The sequence below is a fragment of the Girardinichthys multiradiatus genome, chromosome 6 (genome assembly GCF_021462225.1).
Source record: "Girardinichthys multiradiatus isolate DD_20200921_A chromosome 6, DD_fGirMul_XY1, whole genome shotgun sequence".
Classification (NCBI taxonomy): Eukaryota; Metazoa; Chordata; class Actinopteri; order Cyprinodontiformes; family Goodeidae; genus Girardinichthys; species Girardinichthys multiradiatus.
In genome coordinates, this window is record NC_061799.1 from 5,582,247 (window position 1) to 5,604,227 (window position 21,981).

A 21,981-nucleotide genomic window follows, 5' to 3' on the forward strand; every position below is an offset into this window, starting at 1 on the left:
GACACAGGGTGTATACAGAAAATGAGGACAACAGGAGGGTTAATATCGGTGTCAACCAATGTTAGCCATTTTTTACCATATCTGTATGGTTCCAATAAGTAAAACCGTAACCGATATATATGTCCAACTTGTAATCATTTTTCGGGAGGGGTTATCGACCGTAATGGCAATATTAATATCGGATATCAATATTGGCCCACATTTTTATATCAGTGCATCCCTAATAGTGGTGGCAGAATCGTGGAAACTAAATACAGGATAATCCAAGAATAAAACTTGTTAGAGACTGCAAATGGCCCCAGACATGGACAGAGGCTGAAGCAGGCAGTTCTATAAAGTATTTTACTCAGGGGGTATTTTACACCACACAGAAAACTGTGCTTAATTTTTCTTCCACTTCACAATGATGTGCTATACTTTGTGTTGGACCAGAACATAGAATCCGAATAAAATACATTGAAACTGGTGGTTGTTATGAGACAAAATTTATCACAAAACATACAGTGAACATTTCCATGGCAAAATATAGCCTATATGTCTAAATGCTATGCATTTTTAAACACATTCATTGCTTTATTAAAACAATTCACATGATCCCAACTTGAGATACACAATCATCTGACGTATATATTGGAGGGTGAATAAGAGAACCACTGACTAGATTACAGCTTGTGTGTATTGGTCTACCCTGTTTCTGCAAAAGAACACATGCTCACAAAGAGGCTACATCACAGATTAGATTCAAACACCATGACTATTGTAGCTCCCTCACAGCCTCATTATATCATTTACCTTGTGTTTTTATTTTCAAACATAAAACATAAATTGCTACATGTTAGAATAACCAACAGAATTGCCAAGTACTATAAGAAATAACTCTTGTTATGCAGCATGACACAAAATTCTAATTCAGCTAGTCCCCAGGGGGGTACATCCTAATTCAGTGCTAGTGTCTTGTTTGGCTGTCTTAAAAGTTGTGTTTTTCATAAACACCACAGATCCATGATTAGCCTCTCTGGCCATAAATAATGACTACATGGCTTTTGCATAATCCTGGAAAAAAAACAGAAAGAGAAAAAACAAAAGAAATTACTACATGATGCCTCAGCTGATGCCATGGGGAGAGATTATGTCTATAGGACAATATCTACTCTTACAATACTCAATATGAAAAGACACATTTAACTTGTGAGGCATTTTTATTCGACTCCTAATGTTATACCAAAATGTTTTCAATAAATCTGTGTTACAGGGATTGATGAGCTGTACCAACATTCATAATTTGGTGCTGTTAAAGGGCAACTAAAATTGCAAACAATGGCCTCTGTGCCATCTCATATGAAAACTAGTCACAGCATCAGCTTTAATGAAAATGTGCTCTAATGCATCCAGTGCTGAATAAAAGTGGTCCTGGTAGCTCCAAAATGCATCGAAAAAGTGGACTTATTACTTAAAGATCGCAAATGAACATATTTAATGCATATTAAATCCAATGCCTTTTTAGCTGCTGCTTTAAAAGCAGTGACGTTGCATTTTGCTCTCTGTTTAAAAGAAAAACAAAGTATTAAAATACAGAGAGCCATGTGATGTGTTTTAATATGAGCACAACACATCAGAATCTGTGGCTGGATCAGAAGCCAGTGTTTACTATAAATGTACCATCAGTACATCCAGCTCAAAAGCCTCCACTTCCTGTATGAGCGCATATCACCTTAACATCTTTAAATGTTGACACTGTGCTGATTTTGACCAGATATGATGCAGAAAGGGTTAAATTTTCATAGCAGTCTTCATAAGTAATCTAATAGAATAATGGATATGTCTGAAGGCACAAAAAGGTAATCTTGTTCCAATGAGCACACCCTAAATCCCCAGTCAAGACTTAAGATGTAAAACCACAAATAGTGGACAACCACTAATTAACATTTTGCCTGCAGTAAGGTCATAAAGGCTGCATTTCAGTTCGTAACATTCTGCAGTTTTAGTTGTAAGAATGCCTTTGGCTCAGGAGCAGGTCAGCCATTAATGACTTAGTCCCTGTCTTCTGCATTAGAAGCCTGTATGTCAAACTATTGGCAGCTACTGATGTGTCATTAGTTTGCACGTAAATGTGGCTAAAATAAATTCAATAATCCGACAGTGTTGTGGGATTGGATCAAGGTGCTTGTAGTATACAGTGCCTTGCAAAAATATTCATAGCACTTTAACCTTTTCACAAGTTGTCAAAATGACACATAGGTTTTGATTCTTTTACAAGTAAAGTGAGTGGATGCGCAACCTGACAAAAGCACCATTCGGATTAACCAGAGCCTGTGAGCCAGGCTATCTATCTATCTATCTATCTATCTATCTATCTATCTATCTATCTATCTATCTATCTATCTATCTATCTATCTATCTATCTATCTATCTATCTATCTATCTATCTATCTATCTATCTATCTATCTATCTATCTATCTATCTATCTATCTATCTATCTCTCTGTCTGTCTGTCTGTCTGTCTGTCTTTCTGTCTGTCTTTCTTTCTTTCTTTCAAGGTTGCAGACTCTGTTACTTTCATTTTGATTTTAAGAACCTTCCTCTTTTTAAAAAATTCAACCTCTTCTGGCTGAAACGTTGCTTTTTAATAAATTGAAAGATACCTTAAGGTGGTTCTTTGTCATTTCCGGTTCGTATTTGCGGCTCACATAACGTTTCTGCTCATTGGTCGTTGCTACAGTAAGGGGCGTCTCTTCTCGTCTCTCATTGGTTGGGGTTTTGAACCCCCTTGTCATGATTGGTCAAAGGCGTCGGTGTGTGATTCGCTGATTTCACTGTCTAAAAAATTTAAAAGTCGATGGTTGATTGCCAGTGTAAACAGCTGCTCCGCCGCTACCGAAACATAAACGTTGGCGGATCTTTTTTAAATCAAGGGTAAGAACACAATTAAAGTGCTTTTACTGCATCATGTAATCACGTTTAATTGTTATGAAACAAGACGTCGTAAGCTGCGGTGCAGTTTAGCAACTAATGTGATTAACTGTTATTTGTCAGAAAGTTGCGATGTTAGTAGGAGAGGATGGAGCCCAGCTGCAGTGCTGTGTGACGGTGGAGCGGCTGAACAGCTGCGGGCAGGCCACCCGGAGACAGCTCATCCGCAAAGCCTCCGTTGCTCTGGGCCGCAACGAGTTCCAAGAGATCGTCCTCCGTGTGCACGACGGAAAAATAGCACACAGTTACCTTCTGAAAGAGTTTAGGCTCTTCACCAAGTTCACCAGCGATGGGAAATGCACTGTGAAGCTGCTTCCTGAAAGCATTCAGGTACTCTTCTCCAACTGTCCTCCTGACCGGCTGAAGCTTTTCCTGAAAACCCTCAGCATCAAGCACCAGGCCTGGCAGATCGGTAAGCCTCTGACCGACCGAGAGAAGCTGAAGGCCGGCCTGCCCCGCAGCTTCGAGGCCATCAGCCCTCTGCAGCAGAAAGACATCCAGAAGGTGAATGAGCTGCGAAACAGAACTGCTCCAGCCGGGCTGACAGACCGCACCAACAGGGGGAATGCTGCGGGTACAGGCCAGCAGGTCAAACGGCCCCGCAGTGATGCCAGCTGCAGCCCGGTGAGTGACACCAGAGGTTGGTAGACTGGCCAAAAATTGTGCCAGAGTAACAGTAACATTACTGCAATAAAGTTTTACTTAAGTAGAAGTAAAGAGTGGTCATCCAAAAATTTGGTCTGGTAAGGGTAAAAACATAATTAGTGAAAATGGTAGTGATCATAACATCTGATTTAATTTGTGAAAACGACAAAAATCTGAAGTTGTCAATTTTGGTATTTTAAAGAATAAATAAAATTAAAAATTAAAAAAATAAGTAGCAGCATTAAAACTTAACAAATTCAGGCTGAAAGAAAATCTGTTAGAGGTTGCAAAGGGTGCAGAGGATCACCTACACGTTAAACAAGAGCTATGTGGAATGTTTTAGATTGACCCATATTCATCTGTTAGAATGGTCCAGTTAAAATCCAGAGATAAATCCAAATAAGAATCTTTAGCAAGGCTTCAATTGCTACACAGAAACTTTCACACCAGTCTGGTGTTATTTTGTGAATGGGGCTAAAATCTTCAGAAACAAGTGCACAGCCCACTTTTCACAATTTCATTTGTAAAACTTTAGAAGCTGTGCTTTTTTTCTTCCTGTCGATCACATTAAATCCCAAGTAAATACATTATATTTTGTAACTGTAACACAATAAATTGTCAGAAATTCAAAGGGTATGATGACTTTTTCAAGACACTATCAGTCTGTACTAATTCCTCATCAGGGTATCTTCATTGAAACTTGCATTATTAAAGTCACCTTATTCTGCTTTCTAATTCAATCTCCAACCTTTATTTCTGCACATCCTTCTGTGCTTCGGAGACTCATCACGTCTTTGTGGTGATTATAGGTGAAGGGCAATCCAAGTAAGAGAGCCATTTTATCTCTCCCTGCACGGAAGCTCAGCAAAGAGCAGGCTGCTGTTCTCAGTGCAGTGCTAAGTGGCAAGAATGTCTTCTTCACTGGAAGTGCTGGTATTATTTTTAATCTTTGCTGAAACTCTTTCACATTGTACAGTCTTACTGAATCACCCTATGACTGATGCCTTTTAAAATGTACATTTAAGGCATTGATTTTATTTCCAGGTACAGGAAAGTCCTTTTTGCTGAAGAGAATCATTGGATCTCTCCCTCCAAAAAGCACATTTGCAACAGCCAGCACAGGAGTGGCTGCATGTCACATTGGAGGAACAACACTGCACAGCTTTGCAGGTCAGTCATCCAGTGGGCCTCAGACGAAATGATTTTCATCTTAAGGTTAAAGGCTTAGGATGTGTAGAGGTTGTTTTAGCATCATACACTGGCCTTAATGGTTGATGGATATAGTTGAGCAGTTTTCAGATTGAGTAGAGACAGGGTTGTTAAAATTAGTTTTCTATATATTATTTTCTTTGGTCTAATCAACAATCAGGATACATCCTCTTCCTGCCTATGTGTAATTAGTTTTGTCAGGTAATCAGTGCAATCAAAATGTCCATAACATTTAGCCCGAACCATTGAAAGTTTAGCAGAATTCATTCAGGTTTCACTTATAAAGCACTTTATTTTTGTGCTAGTGTAGAATCACACTTCTGGGCTCAAATGCACTGCATGACTCAGTGTTTCTGAGTATTAACACTTCAGAAAGGGATGTGAGGTTTTTTCGCATTAACTGATGTTTGTTCCATTTCCGTGCTTTATTCCAGGTATTGGCTCCGGCTCCGCCGCCCTTGAGCAATGTATCGAGCTAGCTCAGCGGCCCGGTGTGCTGCAACACTGGACCAGCTGTCGACACCTCATCGTTGATGAGGTCTCCATGGTGGATGCCCAGTTCTTTGACAAGCTCGAGTCCGTAGCCAGGTGGGATTATAGCTTAAACCTGTATGTCATCAGCTTTAGTTTAAAAAAAAAAGAAGTCAGTTTAATTTTTAGGAATAATGAACCACAAATGTTACATGACCTCTTCAAAAAAGGCAACTTATAATATTTGATAAATTCCTACTATAGGACATTTGTCATTTTTAAATTACAAATTAAAAAATGACACTAACTTAAGATTGGAGAAGTCTGTAATTTTTATTGCAGGTATACTTTAACTGTGGGAGGCAGAATCTAAAAAAACTGAAATGAAATGAGCATTTGATACAATAGGAAAATAGAACTTATTGTACAGAAATCTTTTACAATTACAGAGGTCAGAAGTTCTTGACCAGGTTTGCACACACTGCAGCAGGGATTTTGGTCCACTCCTCCTATACAGATCTTTTAGGTTTCAGGTCTGTTGCTCGGCAACAGAGTTTCAGCTGTGTGTTGTGACTGACTGTGTTTGATCCAGTAATGTAGAAGCGTTTCTCATTCTGTCTGTTGGACAGGTCGGTGAGGAGGTCCACGCAGCCGTTTGGAGGCATCCAGCTAATTCTATGTGGGGACTTCCTTCAACTGCCTCCAGTTTCTAAAAGAAAAGAAAAGGCCAGCTTCTGCTTCCAGGTTGGCCTTCTCTAACTGTTTCTCAGTTTGTTTAAAGAGAAGCTAAACTGTTTAAACTATGCAAGTAGTGCTGCTGACTTACACTTGGTCTTATTTATGTAACTGGAGATGATACTACATGTTGAGTGGATGCATGCATTACTTTTTCTTGGTATAATGAATATGCTAGGACTGGTTTGAATATCCGTGAGTCATTACAGCTCTGCCTATATTGATTCATAATACACATGATGTTCATGAAAAAATGTTTCAACTGTGAATTTTCAGGCCAGGAGTTGGCGGAAGGTGATCCAGGTCAACATGGAGTTAACAGAAGTGAGGAGGCAAACAGACCAGAACTTCATCTCCCTCCTGCAGGCAGTGAGGGTGGGCAGGTAAAACAAGCACCATTCAATTAATTATTCTTTTCTGCTTGTTTCATTATCCTTTTCTTTTTTTAAATACTACCTGTTATTTAATGGACTATACTAGGTGAAATACCATCAATTGGCCCTACTACTAATTGCTGCTTCCATAAAATTTAAGAATGAAAGTAGCAGCAATCAAATGTTGCGATTATCTGATCATCAGTTATTCCTCCCTGTATATCAGGAGTTTTACATCAGTGTATATCAGTTTGCTCATTTGAAGAATTCAGGTTTTTGTTACACTAGTAAGACTGTGCCACAACAATAAAAACCAAACCATGGATGGTATTTGCAGAGTGTTAAAAGGTATTTTGCAGTGCATCAAGAACTCCGTGAGCTCTCAATTATACCTGTTAAAACCAGTCTAGTTACCTGGCTTAACTGATGGCACTGTGGCGGAGCCTGATTGCATCACAGGGTGTGTAGGTCCACGTTTTCCAACATGGATTGGTCAGAGAATTGAAGTGGTATGGTTTTTGCTGGTCTTGTTTTAGGCTAAGAACACCATCAGCTCCACATCAGGTGGGCATCTCTGAAAGTAATTCATTAATGCTCTTAGTGGTGCTGTTGCTTTGCGTATTACATGTCATCGCTGCTCTGACTGCACCTGTGGGAATCCCACCAGGCAGCTCCAATAAACAATCCATGATCTCATTGTCAATGAATTTGATGCCATGGGCAAGTTTCAAGGTGTAAACAGCTCAAACTGATCAGTGATTGACACATCTTTGATTTTCTGTATGTGATTAGTTCTCCACAAATGGGATTCTACGAGCTGCAGCAGCATGCAGTGTGTCATGTTCCTGTGAACAAGTAATGGCCCGTGGAATCTTTTCTGCAGTTCTTGTACGCTAGATCTTGGATTTAAACATGTTTAAAACATGAGATGGACCAGATCCCTTAGGAAGGATGAATGTATTTTAATCACTTTGTTTTTCTAAGTTCTATAAAACTAATGTTGTCCACCCAGAGCTGGTCCATCTTTTTGAGCTTGGGCTGTTTCTGAAGGAAATGTTCTGTGTCACAATAACTCAGGGTGACAGAGGAAGTCACAGCCAAGTTGATGAAAAGCGCTTATCATCAGATAGAGCGAGATGGGATTCTTGCCACCAGGCTGTGTACACACAAGGATGACGTGGAGCTCACGAATGAGAGCAAACTCCAGCAGCTGCCAGGTCTGAATACTCACTACTTGCTGATTGACCCATTTATTTCCCCCCTAACCTGATGCAGGTATTAACTTCGTTTGAGTTCTGGTCACTCTGCTTAAATTGAAAAGTGACCCAATTAAACTGCTCTCCACTGCCATCCTGCAGTGTTTTCAGTGTCTGCTGGAAGCAGTTTGTGTTCTGAGTAATGTTGTTTCCAGCTCTGGGGAGCCTTTTATTTTTGTAACATAAGTGCATCGAAAACAGTTTGACCAAGGCAGCAGGATGTTGCAGTGATTTTTGTGGTCACAGTAAAATACTGTAGCTAGAAGCCTCAGCTGTAGTTGTCTGTCTGAAGCAGTTCTTGTCCTTCAGGGTCTTTGCGAGTGTTTGAGGCACTGGATAGTGACCCGGAGCTGGGGAGGACCATGGATGCTCACAGTCCAGTCAGCAGACTGATCCAGCTGAAAGTGGGAGCTCAGGTAGACTTCAACTCAATATTATTCCAGCCATTATGTGCTAAAATCTGTTTGGATAAAAACACTTTTAAAACCTTTGTACTCCAAAGGTCATGCTGACCAAAAACCTGGATGTTGCTCGAGGTCTGGTGAACGGAGCTCGGGGAGTCGTGGTCGCGTTTGACTCAGGAAAACATGGTTTGTATCAGTTTTCTTCTATTCCCACAGTACTTGAAGAGAAGAGCAATGTTTTATTCAACATGAAAAAGTCTAAAGTGGGTGGCATTTCCCTACTTCTCAGTGTTCTGCATAAATGTTTTGACAGAAAAGTTCATGTTTTCAGTGAATTTAAAACCAAATGAAAATGAGCCCTGCTGACAGCTTTCAGTGGAACAGAACGAAATCATGCAGAATGCCACTATGATGACAGTGAGTAGAAGAATCTGTACATGACATTACTAGCTCTATTCAACAACGTTGCAGGAGGAGATCAGTGGCTGAATCTGCTCACTTTGGGAACTTCTGAATTTAAATCATTTTGTGGCAGCTTTTGTGGCACTAGAGGCTTTTATTTGCAGTGTTTAGACGACAAAGAGAAGTACTCTGATTACAACTGGCTGGGCTTGGTGGGACCAGCCCATCTGTCCCTCGTCAGTTTTCCAACTCTGCTCCAGGCAGCACTGTTGGAAAATAAAAACCTTTTAAGATGATTTTAAAAAAAGGTTTAATGACAATATTTTCAAGTTGCAGTGAATGCAATGTGACTTAAAATAGAGGTAACTCTGGAAAAGTTTGAGGATTCTAAAGTAGGTAAGTGCATATCTACTGAGACTTCAAAACTATTCACATCATTATCATAATTTTTTCCGTAGCTTGCCAATAGCACAAAATTATTAGGGTTTTGTCTGACTTGCATCACAAAGAAGTGCAAGATGTCTGTACTCTTTTCTTTCTAAACATAAAACCTCAGTTTGGTGTACAGTATTCACTCACTTTTCAGTCTATCACTAAATAAAATTCAGTACAACCAGTTGAAATCCTCTTAAGAGTAAATAGTTCACCAATATGCAATATAATCTCAGCTTACATCCAGCTGTTCTGGATGTAATCATAAAGACATGCAGACGGGTCACGGAGGAAGTTCAGGAGAAGTTTAAAGCAAGGTTGGGCTTTAAAACAATATCCCAAGCGTTGAAAATCGCACAGAGCTCTGTTCAATCCTTCATCAGAAGATGAAGTACAGCACAAGTGCAAACTTGCTAAGACATGGTTGTCCACCTAAACTAAAAGGCCGGGTAAGGAGCGCATTTATAAGCACTGATGAGGCCCATGGTAACTCTGGAGGAGCTGCAGAGATTCTCAGCTCAAGTGGGAGATTCGGTTGAGCACTGTGCAAATCAGGTATTTATACAGGTGGCAACTGAGGTTGGAATTTTGACCTAGGATGTGCGGGGGGTTCTTATACATTAACCTGGTGATTTCAGATGCCAGCATGTTTCTCAACAACATAGAATATTATTAAAACATTCATTTCAGTAACTTTATACACTTAGTGAAAAACATGTAGACTAATTCCATAAATCCACACAGACTGATGTTTTCTAGCATTATTTTTCATGATTTTCTGATTCCAGCTAATAAAAACTCAACATTCAAGATTAGAATATTACATCAGGAAAAAAAATCTTTTTAGTTCAGAAATGTGGACTTAATGAAAAGTATGTTTAAGGTACTTTTTAATCTGAGAAGCGAGCCTTGTCAGAACACACCGTATTTACTGAGGTGTACCTGTACATCAAGCACCGAACAGCTCCCCATCAAGAACACCATTGTTCAAAAGAGTTGACCTTTTCCTGATCCGTATACTGGCTCATTTGTGGTCCTCAGGATTTCCATGTGTGCGCTTCCTGTGTGGGGTCACAGAGGTGCTGAAGCTGGAGCGCTGGGTGTTTAAATCTGCTGGAGGGATCTATTTAAGCCGACGGCAGCTGCCATTAAAACTGGCCTGGGCCATCTCCATCCACAAGAGCCAGGTGAGTCCGGTATCCAACACATCGGTAACAACTCGGACACAAATGCAGGAATGATCACTCTCACCAAGGATTCTGTCAAAGCCAGCTTTCTATGTTTACTATAGAATGCAGGAATTGGGTTTCACTTGAATTCCGCTTTTTCTTAATGTTCTACAGAACAGTAAATGATTGAGTTTGCCTTGGAGCTCGATTGGTCGATTGTTTTTTTAAATTTATTTTTATAATTGCTTCCCTTTTGTGCCGGTTCTCAGTAAGAGAGAAAGCTGAATCAAAATGGTTCTCATCACCTGCGCTCTAAATCTTAGATCTATTAGATTTTGCCACTTTCAGGTCCAGTCTGCTGTGATGTCTGAGAACTTGCTCTTGATTTCCTGTTGCTCTTCAGTTTGGAAATACAACCCGACAATGTTCCTGCCAACCTTTTCACGATCCCATTACTGGCTGAGGGAGGTGGGTAAGGTGCGACTAGTGGCCACAATTCTGTTTGAAAAGGAAATGACTCTTTGCTGCTTCACTAGCAGCTCTACCCCTGAAGCCACTCCTGCCACTACATCCTGACCCCAGACTCAATAATTGGCTGGAGAAGGGGCCTCTGGATAATTGGGTTCATTGGTTGAGCACTGAGAGCAGGGTTTGATCTACAGCGACGATATCTGCAACCACAAGACTATTCTTTAGCAGAACTTCACCCTTTTTCTTTTTTTTTTTGGTGCTCTGACATTTAAGATGGGTACTGGTCCATCACAGGATATAAAATAGATTATGAATACAATGGTTAAAATGGAACTGAAATAGTCAAACTTTTGGAGTGAGAGGAAGTGGTGCCAACGTCTGCACCAACAGACGTATTTCTGCATCCTGGCAGAAAATTTGTGAAACAATGCTTTTCTGGCCTGGTTTCTATGTAGCTCTGGTAAACATCTGCTAAAAGCTGCCTTCAAATATGTCTTTTTATAGCAGCAGCATCATAATCTCTCACTATAAAAGTTTATTCTGTGGAGGTTAAAAAATTTGAATAGTTTTTATAAAAACACCATAGAGATGAGTACTGGTGCCCCAGCTGCCAATACTCAACCTCGTTTAGCTAACAAGACACCATTTAAGTTTCTCATAACATTTCAAAGCACGCAGAGAGGATCTCTAACCGTTCCTGTCTATACATCTCTTCTGGATCTGCCACGATGCTACTTTTTTCTGTTTCCAGCTTAGCCCCAACATTTCTGTAGTGTTTTTTTTTTTGTTTTTTTTTTAAGAGCTGAGTTGACGGAAGATTAGGCTTATTTTTGAACCACTTGTGTCAAGTTAGCCACATATTTTGGATTATCCTGCTGTAAAACCCAGTGGCCACCAATGTTTAGTCCAAAGAGGGGGGGGGGGGATGGTCAACGGGCCAGGACTTGAACCTGTGACGTAAACCCATGACGGCTGCATTGATGACTGCAGCCGCCATACACTGGTTGCACACTTTACCCCTGCGCCACCACCACAACCCCATCTCCTGGTTTGTCTAAGAGTTGAGAACAACATTACACTCTTTCAAGGGCTTCGGAGGAGAAACTGGCCCACAGCATCACTGATCCGCCACTATACTTTTGTATAGTGGCGGATCCTTTCACACCAAACCCACCCAGAGTGTCCCAGTAGTTCGTCAAACTCTACATGTTTAAAGACTATGATGGTGCACTTCTACACAGCCATCATTGAGTCCATCCTCACCTCCTCCATCACTATCTGGTACGCCGCTGCTACAGCCAAGGATAAGGGCAGGCTGCAGCGTGTCATTCGGTCTGCTGAGAAGGTGATTGGCTGCAGTCTACTGTCGCTCCAGGAACTGTACACCTCCAGGACCCTGAAGCGGGCAGGGAAGATTCTGGCTGATCCCTCCCACCCCGGTCACAGACTCTTTGAGACTCTCCCCTCTGGCAGGAGGCTGCGGTCCATCCGGACCAAAACCTCACGCCACAAGAACAGTTTTTTCCCATCTGCCACCAGCCTGGTTAACAAAGCCCGGAAACCACCCTGACACTGTCCCTTTCCGCCACACTCCCCTTTTTTTGCTGACAGGACACTTGTAACTTGTAACTGTAATGAGTTACATTAACGCTCAGCTTGGACTCCTGCTTTACTTGCACTGCTTTACTTGCACAATGATCACCTGCACTGTTGTATTGCTCTTGCATCTTATACTGCTCTATATTTACTCTCACTCACTTAAAACTGTGCACATATATTTATATTATATTGTAGATATGTTTATACGGTTTAATTTGTATTGTATTGCACCGACTACGCCAAAACAAATTCCTTGTATGTCCAAAAATGTACTTGGCAATAAAGCTTTTCTGATTCTGATTCTGATTCTGACCACGAGGTGCTTTTCCATATATTCTTCCTTTCACACCAAACCCACCCAGAGTGTCCCAGTAGTTCGTCAAACTCTACATGTTTATGTTTGTGATGGTAGGACAGAAGTTTTTATTTATTTTTTCTTGGCATCGAATGGTTGATGGAGATTTGGAGATGCCTGGGTGACAGTCTTTAACTGAGCTTTGGTGATTTTTATATTCTAGTTTTTAACCTCCTTTACCATCCTGCTGTGTCTAAAGGTAAGATGGATATGGGTCCAGTGGCTAAATAAATGGACCTTTGTCTCATATTTATACCCCAGGGAAACAAAGTCATTGACTTATTTAGTCAATGGGGGAAAAAAAAAAAGTCTGATCAACGTAAAAGTTCGTTCGTTTGTCGTCTTCCGCTTATCCAGGACCGGGTCGCGGGGGCAGCAGACTCGGCAGAGACGCCCAGACGTCCCTCTCTCCAGACACCTCCTCCAGTTCCTCCAGGGGGAGCCCAAGGCGTTCCCAGGCCAGCCGAGAGACATAGTCCCTCCAGCGTGTCCTGGGCCGTCCCCTGGGCCTCCTCCCGGTGGGACGTGCCTGGAACACCTCCCGAGGAAGGCGTCCAGGAGGCATCCGGTATAGATGCCCGAGCCACCTCAACTGGCTCCTCTCGATGTGGAGGAGCAGCGGCTCTACTCTGAGCCCCTCCCGGATGGCCGAGCTCCTCACCATATCTCTAAGGGAGTGCCCGGCCACCCTACGGAGGAAGCTCATTTCAGCCGCTTGTATCCGTGATCTCGTTCTTTCGGTCATGACCCAAAGTTCATGGCCATAGGTGAGGGTAGGAACGTAGGCCGACCAGTAAATTGAGAGCTTTGCTTTTCGGCTCAGCTCTCTCTTCACCACAATGGACCGGCACAGTGCCCCCATTACTGTGGCAGCCGCACCGATCCGTCTGTCGATCTCCCGCTCCATTCTTCCCTCACTCGTGAACAAGACCCCGAGATACTTAAACTCCTCCACTTGAGGCAGGAACTCCCCTCCAACCTGAAGAGGACAAGCCACCCTTTTCCGGTCGAGTACCATGGCCTCGGACTTGGAGGAGCTGATCCTCATCCCAGCCGCTTCACACTCGGCTGCGAACCGCCGCAGCGCATGCTGTAGGTCTTGGCTAGAGGGGGCCAGCAGGACCACGTCATCTGCAAAAAGAAGAGACGAAATCCACTGGTCCCCAAACCAGACCCCCTCCGGCCCTTGGCTGCGTCTAGAAATCCTGTCCATAAAAGTTATGAAAAGGACCGGTGACAAAGGGCAGCCCTGCCGGAGTCCAACATGCACTGGGAACAGGTCCGACTTAGTGCCGGCAATGCGGACCAAACTCCTGCTCCGCTCGTACAGGGACCGGATGGCCCCTAATAAAGGGCCCCCGAGATTCCATACTCCTGGAGCACCCCCCACAGGGCATCACGAGGGACACAGTCGAATGCCTTCTCCAGGTCCACAAAACACATGTGAACCGGTTGGGCAAACTCTCATGAACCCTCGAGCACCCTGTAGAGGGTATAGAGCTGGTCCAGTGTTCCACGGCTGGGACGAAAACCACACTGTTCCTCCTGAAGCCGAGGTTCGACTATTGGTCGGACTCTCCTCTCCAATACCCTGGCGTAGGCCTTACCAGGGAGGCTGAGGAGTGTGATCCCCCTGTAGTTGGAACACACCCTCCGGTTCCCCTTCTTATAAAGGGGGACCACCACCCCAGTCTGCCAGTCCAGAGACACTGTCCCCGACCGCCACGCAATGTTGAAGAGGCGTGTCAACCATGACAGCCCTACAACATCCAGAGACTTGAGGTACTCAGGGCGGATCTCATCCACCCCCGAAGCCTTGCCACCGCGGAGCTTTTTAACCACCTCGGTGACTTCAGCCTGGGTGATGAAAGAGTCCAACCCCGAGTCCCCAGCCTCTGTTTCCACCACGGAATGCGTGATGGCGGGATTGAGGAGATCCTCGAAGTACTCCTTCCACCGCCCGATAATGTCCTCAGTCGAGGTCAGCAGTCTCCTGCCCCCACTATAAACAGTGTTGGCAAAGCACTGCTTCCCCCTCCTGAGGCGCCGGACGGTTTGCCAGAATCGCTTCGAGGCCAACCGGTAGTCCTTCTCCATGGCCTCACCGAACTCTTCCCAGGCCTGAGTTTTTGCCTCTGCCACAGCCCGGGCCGTAGCACGCTTGGCCTCACGGTACCCGTCAGCCGCCTCAGGAGTCCCACAAGCCAACCACAGCCGATAGGACTCCTTCTTCAGCTTAACAGCATCCCTTACTGCCAGTGTCCACCACCGGGTTCTGGGATTGCCGCCACGACAGGCACCGCAGACCTTACGGCCGCAGCTATGGGCAGCAGCATCGACAATAGATGCAGAGAACATGGTCCACTCGGACTCTATGTCTCCAACATCCTCCGGGATCTGGTCGAAGCTCTCCCGGAGGTTGGAGTTGAATACATCCTTGGCCGAGGGCTCCGCCAGGCGTTCCCAGCAGACCCTCACTATGCGCTTGGGCCTGCCAAGTCTGTCTGGCTTTCTCCTCCTCCAGCGGATCCAACTCACCACCAGGTGATGATCAGTGGACAGGTCAGCCCCTCTCTTCACCCGAGTGTCCAAAACATGCGGCCGAAGGTCTGATGATACGACAACAAAGTCGATCATCGACCTCCTGCCTAGGGTGTCCTGGTGCCAAGTGCACTGATGGACACCCTTATGTTTGAACATGGTGTTCGTTATGGACAATCCGTGACTAGCACAGAAGTCCAATAACAAAACACCACTCGGATTCAGATCGGGGAGGCCATTCCTCCCGATCACGCCTCTCCAGGTGTCACTGTCGTTCCCCACGTGGGCGTTGAAGTCCCCTAGCAGAATAATGGAGTCCCCGGGAGGGGCACTATCCAGCACCCCCGACAGGGACGCCAAGAAGGCCGGGTACTCCGCACTACCACTCGGCCCGTAGGCTGAGATGATAGTCAGAGACCTCTCCCCAACCCGAAGGCGCAGGGATACGACCCTCTCATCCACTGGGGTAAACCCCAACACGAGACGGCTGAGCTGGGGGGCAACAAGCAAACCCACACCAGCCCGCCGCCTCTCCCCGTGGGCCACTCCAGAGTAGAAGAGAGTCCAACCCCTCTCAAGGAGATAGGTTCCAGAGCCCACGCTGTGCGTGGAGGCGAGCCCGACTATTTCTAGTCGATATCTCTTGACCTCCCGCACAAGCTCAGGCTCCTTCCCCCCCAGCGAGGTGACATTCCACGTCCCTAGAGCCAGCCTAAGCATCCGGGGATCGGGCCGCTGAGGTCTCCACCTTCATCCGCCACCCAATCCTCTTTGCACCGGTCCCTCATGGTTCCCCCTGCAGGTGGTGGGCCCACTGGAAATGGCCTCGCGTCTCTCGTTCGGGCTTGGCCCGGCCGGGTCCCGCGAGGAGCAACCCGGCCACTAGGCGCTCTCCGACGAGTCCCGACCCCAGGCCTGGCTCCAGGGTGGGACCCCGGCTCCGCCGTACCGGGCGACGTCACGTGCCTCGATATTTTGTTCTTCATGAGGGGTTCTTGAACCATTCTTTGTCTGACCCATCACCTAGAGCATGTTTGCCATAGGAGACCCTACCAGGGGCATTTAGGCCCCAGACAACATAGCCTCTAGTAAAAGTCTATAAATTAATAATGCTTCAGTTGCCTGCTGAATACATTTACCAATTAAATGCTGGGTTTTTCTATGTCTTCTTTAGTCTGATATACTACTGCAATAAAGCATGAATTTATTTATTTTAAGGCTTTCTGCATATCTTCTGCCAAGAGACATGGCTGGCAGAGTACATAAGCAAAGAATGGGGGAGGGATAGCTGATGCCTGTGAATCTGAATGTTGCATCAATGTCTTCTGGAGCATTTTCAAAATTGTGAGATGTGGAGACAAAGCAATATAATCTTTGGATATTAAATTTTAAGAAAAAAAAATCCTGTTTTTTGCCAAATTTGAATCTTGATTGGAAAATTTAAATTGGGATCAGATATTGACATAGTCCACTCTTGTCCTGCTGCATTTCTGTTGCAGATGTTGGAAACCAATAACACTTTGATTGCCTTTATTTTACAGGGAATGACTCTGGACTGTGTTGAGATCTCTCTGGCTCGGGTGTTTGAGAGCGGCCAGGCCTATGTGGCCCTGTCTCGAGCCCGGAGCTTAGAGGGTCTTAGGGTCATGGACTTTGACCCCCATGTTGTCCGGGCAGATCCAGATGTTCTCCTCTTCTATAAGAAGCTGAGGAAAGCGAGGTTGCTCATGCAGGTGAGTGCAGAGCTCTTCCCATCAGCAGTGTACCTAGAGGACGTAGTTGATTCTTTCAGATTATATAAACCGGTTGTGGGTAAACGTGATTTAACCTAAATCGGTGCTTTAACATATAACTTTGAATAATTAAGCCATGAACTGATGGAAGCTTTTAGAGGAATATCCTAAGAATTGATTCAGTTGATTCCCAAACCTTGCCTCCCTTACAGGCTTCAATGGATGATTTTATCTCCAAAGAAAATGCTTGATGAGGAACATCTCCATCTCCTGAACCAGTATGCACTGTGTGCATGACTTATTATTTTAATATGTGAATGTTTCCTGAAACCTCAACCAAGCTCAGTTTTAGTTTGACTGCCATCTGCTGTTGATTACTGCAACTTTTTTTTTTTTTTAATCATGGCATGATTTGTAATTTATTGTAGTTTGTTCTGAAATAAAGTTCTTGCCCTATTTGTCTTTTGTCATTGTATATGGTTAATGCTAAAAAGAATGAGAAATAACTGAGTGTGTGAAAATGTTAAGTCATCTGTATGGTAGCCAAAGATTAACTTCTGCCACTTTAGTTTAATGGTGAATATTTGACCAATTTAACTCTTAACCCAAGTAGCTTGACACAATCAGGTGATGCTTTACTCAAGAAATTGTTGGGGGAAAAACGTGAAGATCTTTAACCCACTGTGATTTAACTTAAAATTGTTACCCAGAGTAACCGCTTGTTTACAGGGCATCCAGAAAGTATTCAGTGCTTCATGTTTTTCACATTTGGTTAGCCTTATTCCAATTTGGATTTAACTCATTTCCCTGAACTCTACACACACCATGGTTTTTTTTTATATATATATATTTTCCAAATACACTTAATGTACACATGTATTCAAAACCTTTGCCATGAAGCGCAACCTGTGTTCAGGTGAATCCTGTTTCCACAGAACATCCTTGATGTTTCTACAGCTTATCGGAGCAGACCTGTGGTAAATTCAGGTGGTTGGACAGAATCTGGGCCGGCACACACCTGTCTATAGGCACATGTCAAAAAAAATCAGAATATCATGGAAAAAGTCAACTTGTCACTCATTTCAGAAAGTGATGCTCATATAAATTCATTAGTGAAATATTTCAAGTATTTTGATTATAGTTTACAGATAAGAACCTAAAATTTGTTACATTTGAATATTACATCAATAAAGACCAATTAAATATTTGAAACAAAAAAGGCTTCTGAAGTGTTCATTTTTAGGCACTCAGTTCTTGGTTGGGGCTCCAGCATGAATTACTGCATCAATGCAGCATGGCATGGAGGTGATCAGTCTGTGGTTCTGCTGAGGTATGATGGAAGGTTTCTTTGATAGCTGCCTTAAGATCATCTGCATTGTTGGATCTGGTGTCTCTCTGGCTTTTCATAACACTCCATAGATTGTCTAATGAGTTCAGGCCAGGCCAGTTTGTTGGCCAGTCGAGCACCGTAACAACATGGTCATTGAACCAGCTTTTGGCAGTGTGGGCCAATATCAAGTCCTGCTGGGAAATGAAAAAAACATCTTCATACAGCTTGTCAGCACAAGGAAGTACAATGTGCTCTAAAATGTCCTGGTAGATTGATGTGTTGACTGGATTTCAGAAAAGCTAATGGACCAACACTGTAGAGAACCTTCCAACAGAACTATCTCTGCCGCAATCCGGCCTGTATGGTGGAGTGGGCAGATGGAAGCCAGTCCTTCAATAAAAAGCACATGGCATCCTGCCTGGAGTTTGCCAAAAGGCACTTGAAAACTCTGGCATGAATTACATTTACACAGCAATGACCTGTTTGAAGAGTTTCAGTCAGGCTTCAGTGCTCATCATAGCACTGAAACAGCTCTGCTGAAAGTCACTAATGATATTCTTATGGCCTCAGATAATGGACTTGCGTCTGTACTGGTTCTGTTAGATCTCAGTGCTGCATTTGATACAGTTGATCACAATATTCTCTTAGAAAGGCTGGAATATGGTGTAGAGATCAGGGGAACAGCGCTAGGCTGGTTTAAATCTTATTTGTCTGACAGATTCCAGTTTGTTCATGTACAGGTCCTTCTCAAAAAATTAGCATATTGTGATAAAGTTCATTATTTTCTATAATGTAATGATGAAAATTTAATATTCATATATTTTAGATTCATTGCACATTAACTGAAATATTTCAGGTCCTTTATTGTCTTAATACGGATGATTGTGGCATACAGCTCATGAAAACCCAAAATTCCTATCTCACAAAATTAGCATATTTCATCCGACCAATAAAAGAAAAGTGTTTTTAATACAAAAAAGGTCAACCTTCAAATAATCATGTACAGTTATGCACTCGATAATTGGTCAGGAATCCTTTTGCAGAAATGACTGCTTCAATGCAGCGTGGCATGGAGGTAATCAGCCTGTGGCACTGCTGAGGTCTTATGGAGGCCCAGGATGCTTCGATAGCGGCCTTTAGCTCATCCAGAGTGTTGGGTCTTGAGTCTCTCAACGTCCTCTTCACGATATCCCACAGATTCTCTATGGGGTTCAGGTCAGGAGAGTTGGCAGGCCAATTGAGCACAGTGATACCATGGTCAGTAAACCATTTACCAGTGGCTTTGGCACTGTGAGCAGGTGCCAGGTCGTGCTGAAAAATGAAATCTTCATCTCCATAAAGCTTTTCAGCAGATGGAAGCATGAAGTGCTCCAAAATCTCCTGATAGCTAGCTGCATTGACCCTGCCCTTGATAAAACACAGTGGACCAACACCAGCAGCTGACACGGCACCCCAGACCATCACTGACTGTGGGTACTTGACACTGGACTTCTGGCATTTTGGCATTTCCTTCTCCCCAGTCTTCCTCCAGACTCTGGCACCTTGATTTCCGAATGACATGCAGAATTTACTTTCATCCGAAAAAAGTACTTTGGACCACTGAGCAACAGTCCAGTGCTGCTTCTCTGTAGCCCAGGTCTGGGGAATGCGGCACCTGTAGCCCATTTCCTGCACACGCCTGTGCACGGTGGCTCTGGATGTTTCTACTCCAGACTCAGTCCACTGCTTCCGCAGGTCCCCCAAGGTCTGGAATCGGCCCTTCTCCACAATTTTCCTCAGGGTCCGGTCACCTCTTCTCGTTGTGCAGCGTTTTCTGCCACACTTTTTTCTTCCCACAGACTTCCCACTGAGGTTCCTTGATACAGCACTCTGGGAACAGCCTATTCGTTCAGAAATTTCTTTCTGTGTCTTACCCTCTTGCTTGATGGTGTCAATAGTGGCCTTCTGGACAGCAGTCAGGTCGGCAGTCTTACCCATGATTGGGGTTTTGAGTGATGAACCAGGCTGGGAGTTTTAAAGTACTCAGGAATCTTTTGCAGGTGTTTAGAGTTAACTCGTTGATTCAGATGATTAGGTTCATAGCTCGTTTAGAGACCCTCTTAATGATATGCTAATTTTGTGAGATAGGTATTTTGGGTTTTCATGAGCTGTATGCCAAAATCATCCGTATTAAGACAATAAAAGACCTGAAATATTTCAGTTAGTGTGTAATGAATCTAAAATATATGAATGTTAAATTTTCATCATGACATTATGGAAAATAATGAACTTTATCACAATATGCTAATTTTTTGAGAAGGACCTGTAAATGATAAATCATCTTTAAACTCCAGGGTTAATTGTGGAGTACCACAGGGTTCAGTACTTGGGCCAATTCTCTTTACTATATATATGCTTCCAATAGGTCAAATTATCAGGCAGCATGGGATACATTTTCACTGTTACGCTGATGATGCTCAGCTTTACTTATCCATAAATCCTGATGAGCCCAACCAGTTAGACTACAAGCATGTCTTGAAGATATAAAAACTTGGATTACTTTAAATTTTCTGCTTCTAAATTCAGACAAGACAGAAGTTGCTGTCATTGGACTGCAGTCTTTAAAAAAGAAACTGCTTAGTCAATCACTTAACCTGGATGGCATTAAATTGACCTCTGGTAATAAAGTAAAAAACCTTGGTGTTACTATTGACCAGGACATGTCATTTAAATCCTATATTAAACAGGTTTCTAGGATTTCCTTCTTTCATCTCCGGAACATTGCCAAAATTAGAAATATCCTGTCCAGGAGTGACGCTGAAAAACTAGTCCATGCATTTGTTACTTCAAGGCTGGACTATTGTAATTCTTTACTATCAGGATGTCCACAAAATGCAGTTAAAAGCCTTCAGCTGATTCAAAATGCTGCAGCAAGAGTTCTGATGAAAATTAAAAAGAGAGATCATATTTCTCCAATTTTAGCTTCCCTTCATTGACTCCCTGTTAAATACAGTGTAGAATTTAAAATTCTCCTCCTCACATATAAAGCCCTTAATGATCTAGCTCCATCATACATCAGATTGTTCCATATATTCCTAACAGAGCACTTCGTTCTCAGACTGCAGGTTTACTGGTGGTTCCTAGAGTCTCTAGAAGTAGAATGGGAGGCAGATCCTTTAGTTATCAGGCTCCTCTCCTGTGGAACCAGCTCGCAGTTTTAGTCCGTGAGGCTGAAAATGTTCCTTTTTGATAAAGCTTATAGTTAGAGTGGCTTAGGTTATCCTGAGCTATCTCTGTAGTTATGCTGCTATAGGCTTAGGCTGCTGGAGGACATAATGACCCCTTTCACCCTCTTTGCTACATTCTCACACTACTCTCTAATTCTGCATTATTTGCTGTTATTTCAGCTTTTAACTTTGTTCTCTCTTTTCTCTTCCTAGAAGCTACACCTGGCCTGGCTCTGTGTCTGCCTGTGACACCTTTCTGGAGAGGAGCATCGTCCAAGCTTCTGCTGGCAACAACTTAATGCTCACCCTCTACCGATGATCCACATGGCCCTGTCTTTGTGTTTAACCCTTTCTCTCTCCTAGACATGGTGATTGACTGAGCTTTTACTGTAACTAATTATATGTGCTCTCTGTCAGACTCTAACCTTGAAAACTGGCTCAGAGTTTATCTGTTCTTTCTTTCTAGGTGAAACAACTAAAGGAGCTACATCCATTAACATTTACTTTTCCTTCCCATAGAAAGTACTCCTGGATCAGTGCTTCTTTGTTCTTTTTGTGTCTCTGCTCTGTTCTCTCAAACCCCCAGTCGGTCATGGCAGATGGCCGCTCACACTGAGCCTGGTTCTGCTGGAGGTTTCTTCCTGTTAAAAGGGAGTTTTTCCTCTCTGCTGTCGCTAC

General features: G+C 43.4%; 1 protein-coding gene across 1 annotated transcript; it reads left to right on the forward strand.

Annotated features, from left to right (window-relative positions):
* Positions 1 to 2,780: 2,780 nt before the first annotated feature.
* Positions 2,781 to 17,165, forward strand: pif1 (PIF1 5'-to-3' DNA helicase homolog (S. cerevisiae)). Its single transcript, XM_047367395.1, has 13 exons — positions 2,781 to 2,914; positions 3,035 to 3,595; positions 4,426 to 4,549; positions 4,661 to 4,786; positions 5,260 to 5,413; positions 5,926 to 6,040; positions 6,308 to 6,414; positions 7,483 to 7,622; positions 7,971 to 8,077; positions 8,164 to 8,251; positions 9,941 to 10,086; positions 16,576 to 16,767; positions 16,980 to 17,165. The coding sequence occupies exons 2-13, from the start codon at positions 3,044 to 3,046 to the stop codon at positions 17,016 to 17,018; spliced, it is 1,890 nt and encodes a 629-aa protein (XP_047223351.1). The 5' UTR covers positions 2,781 to 2,914; positions 3,035 to 3,043; the 3' UTR covers positions 17,019 to 17,165.
* Positions 17,166 to 21,981: the final 4,816 nt, after the last annotated feature.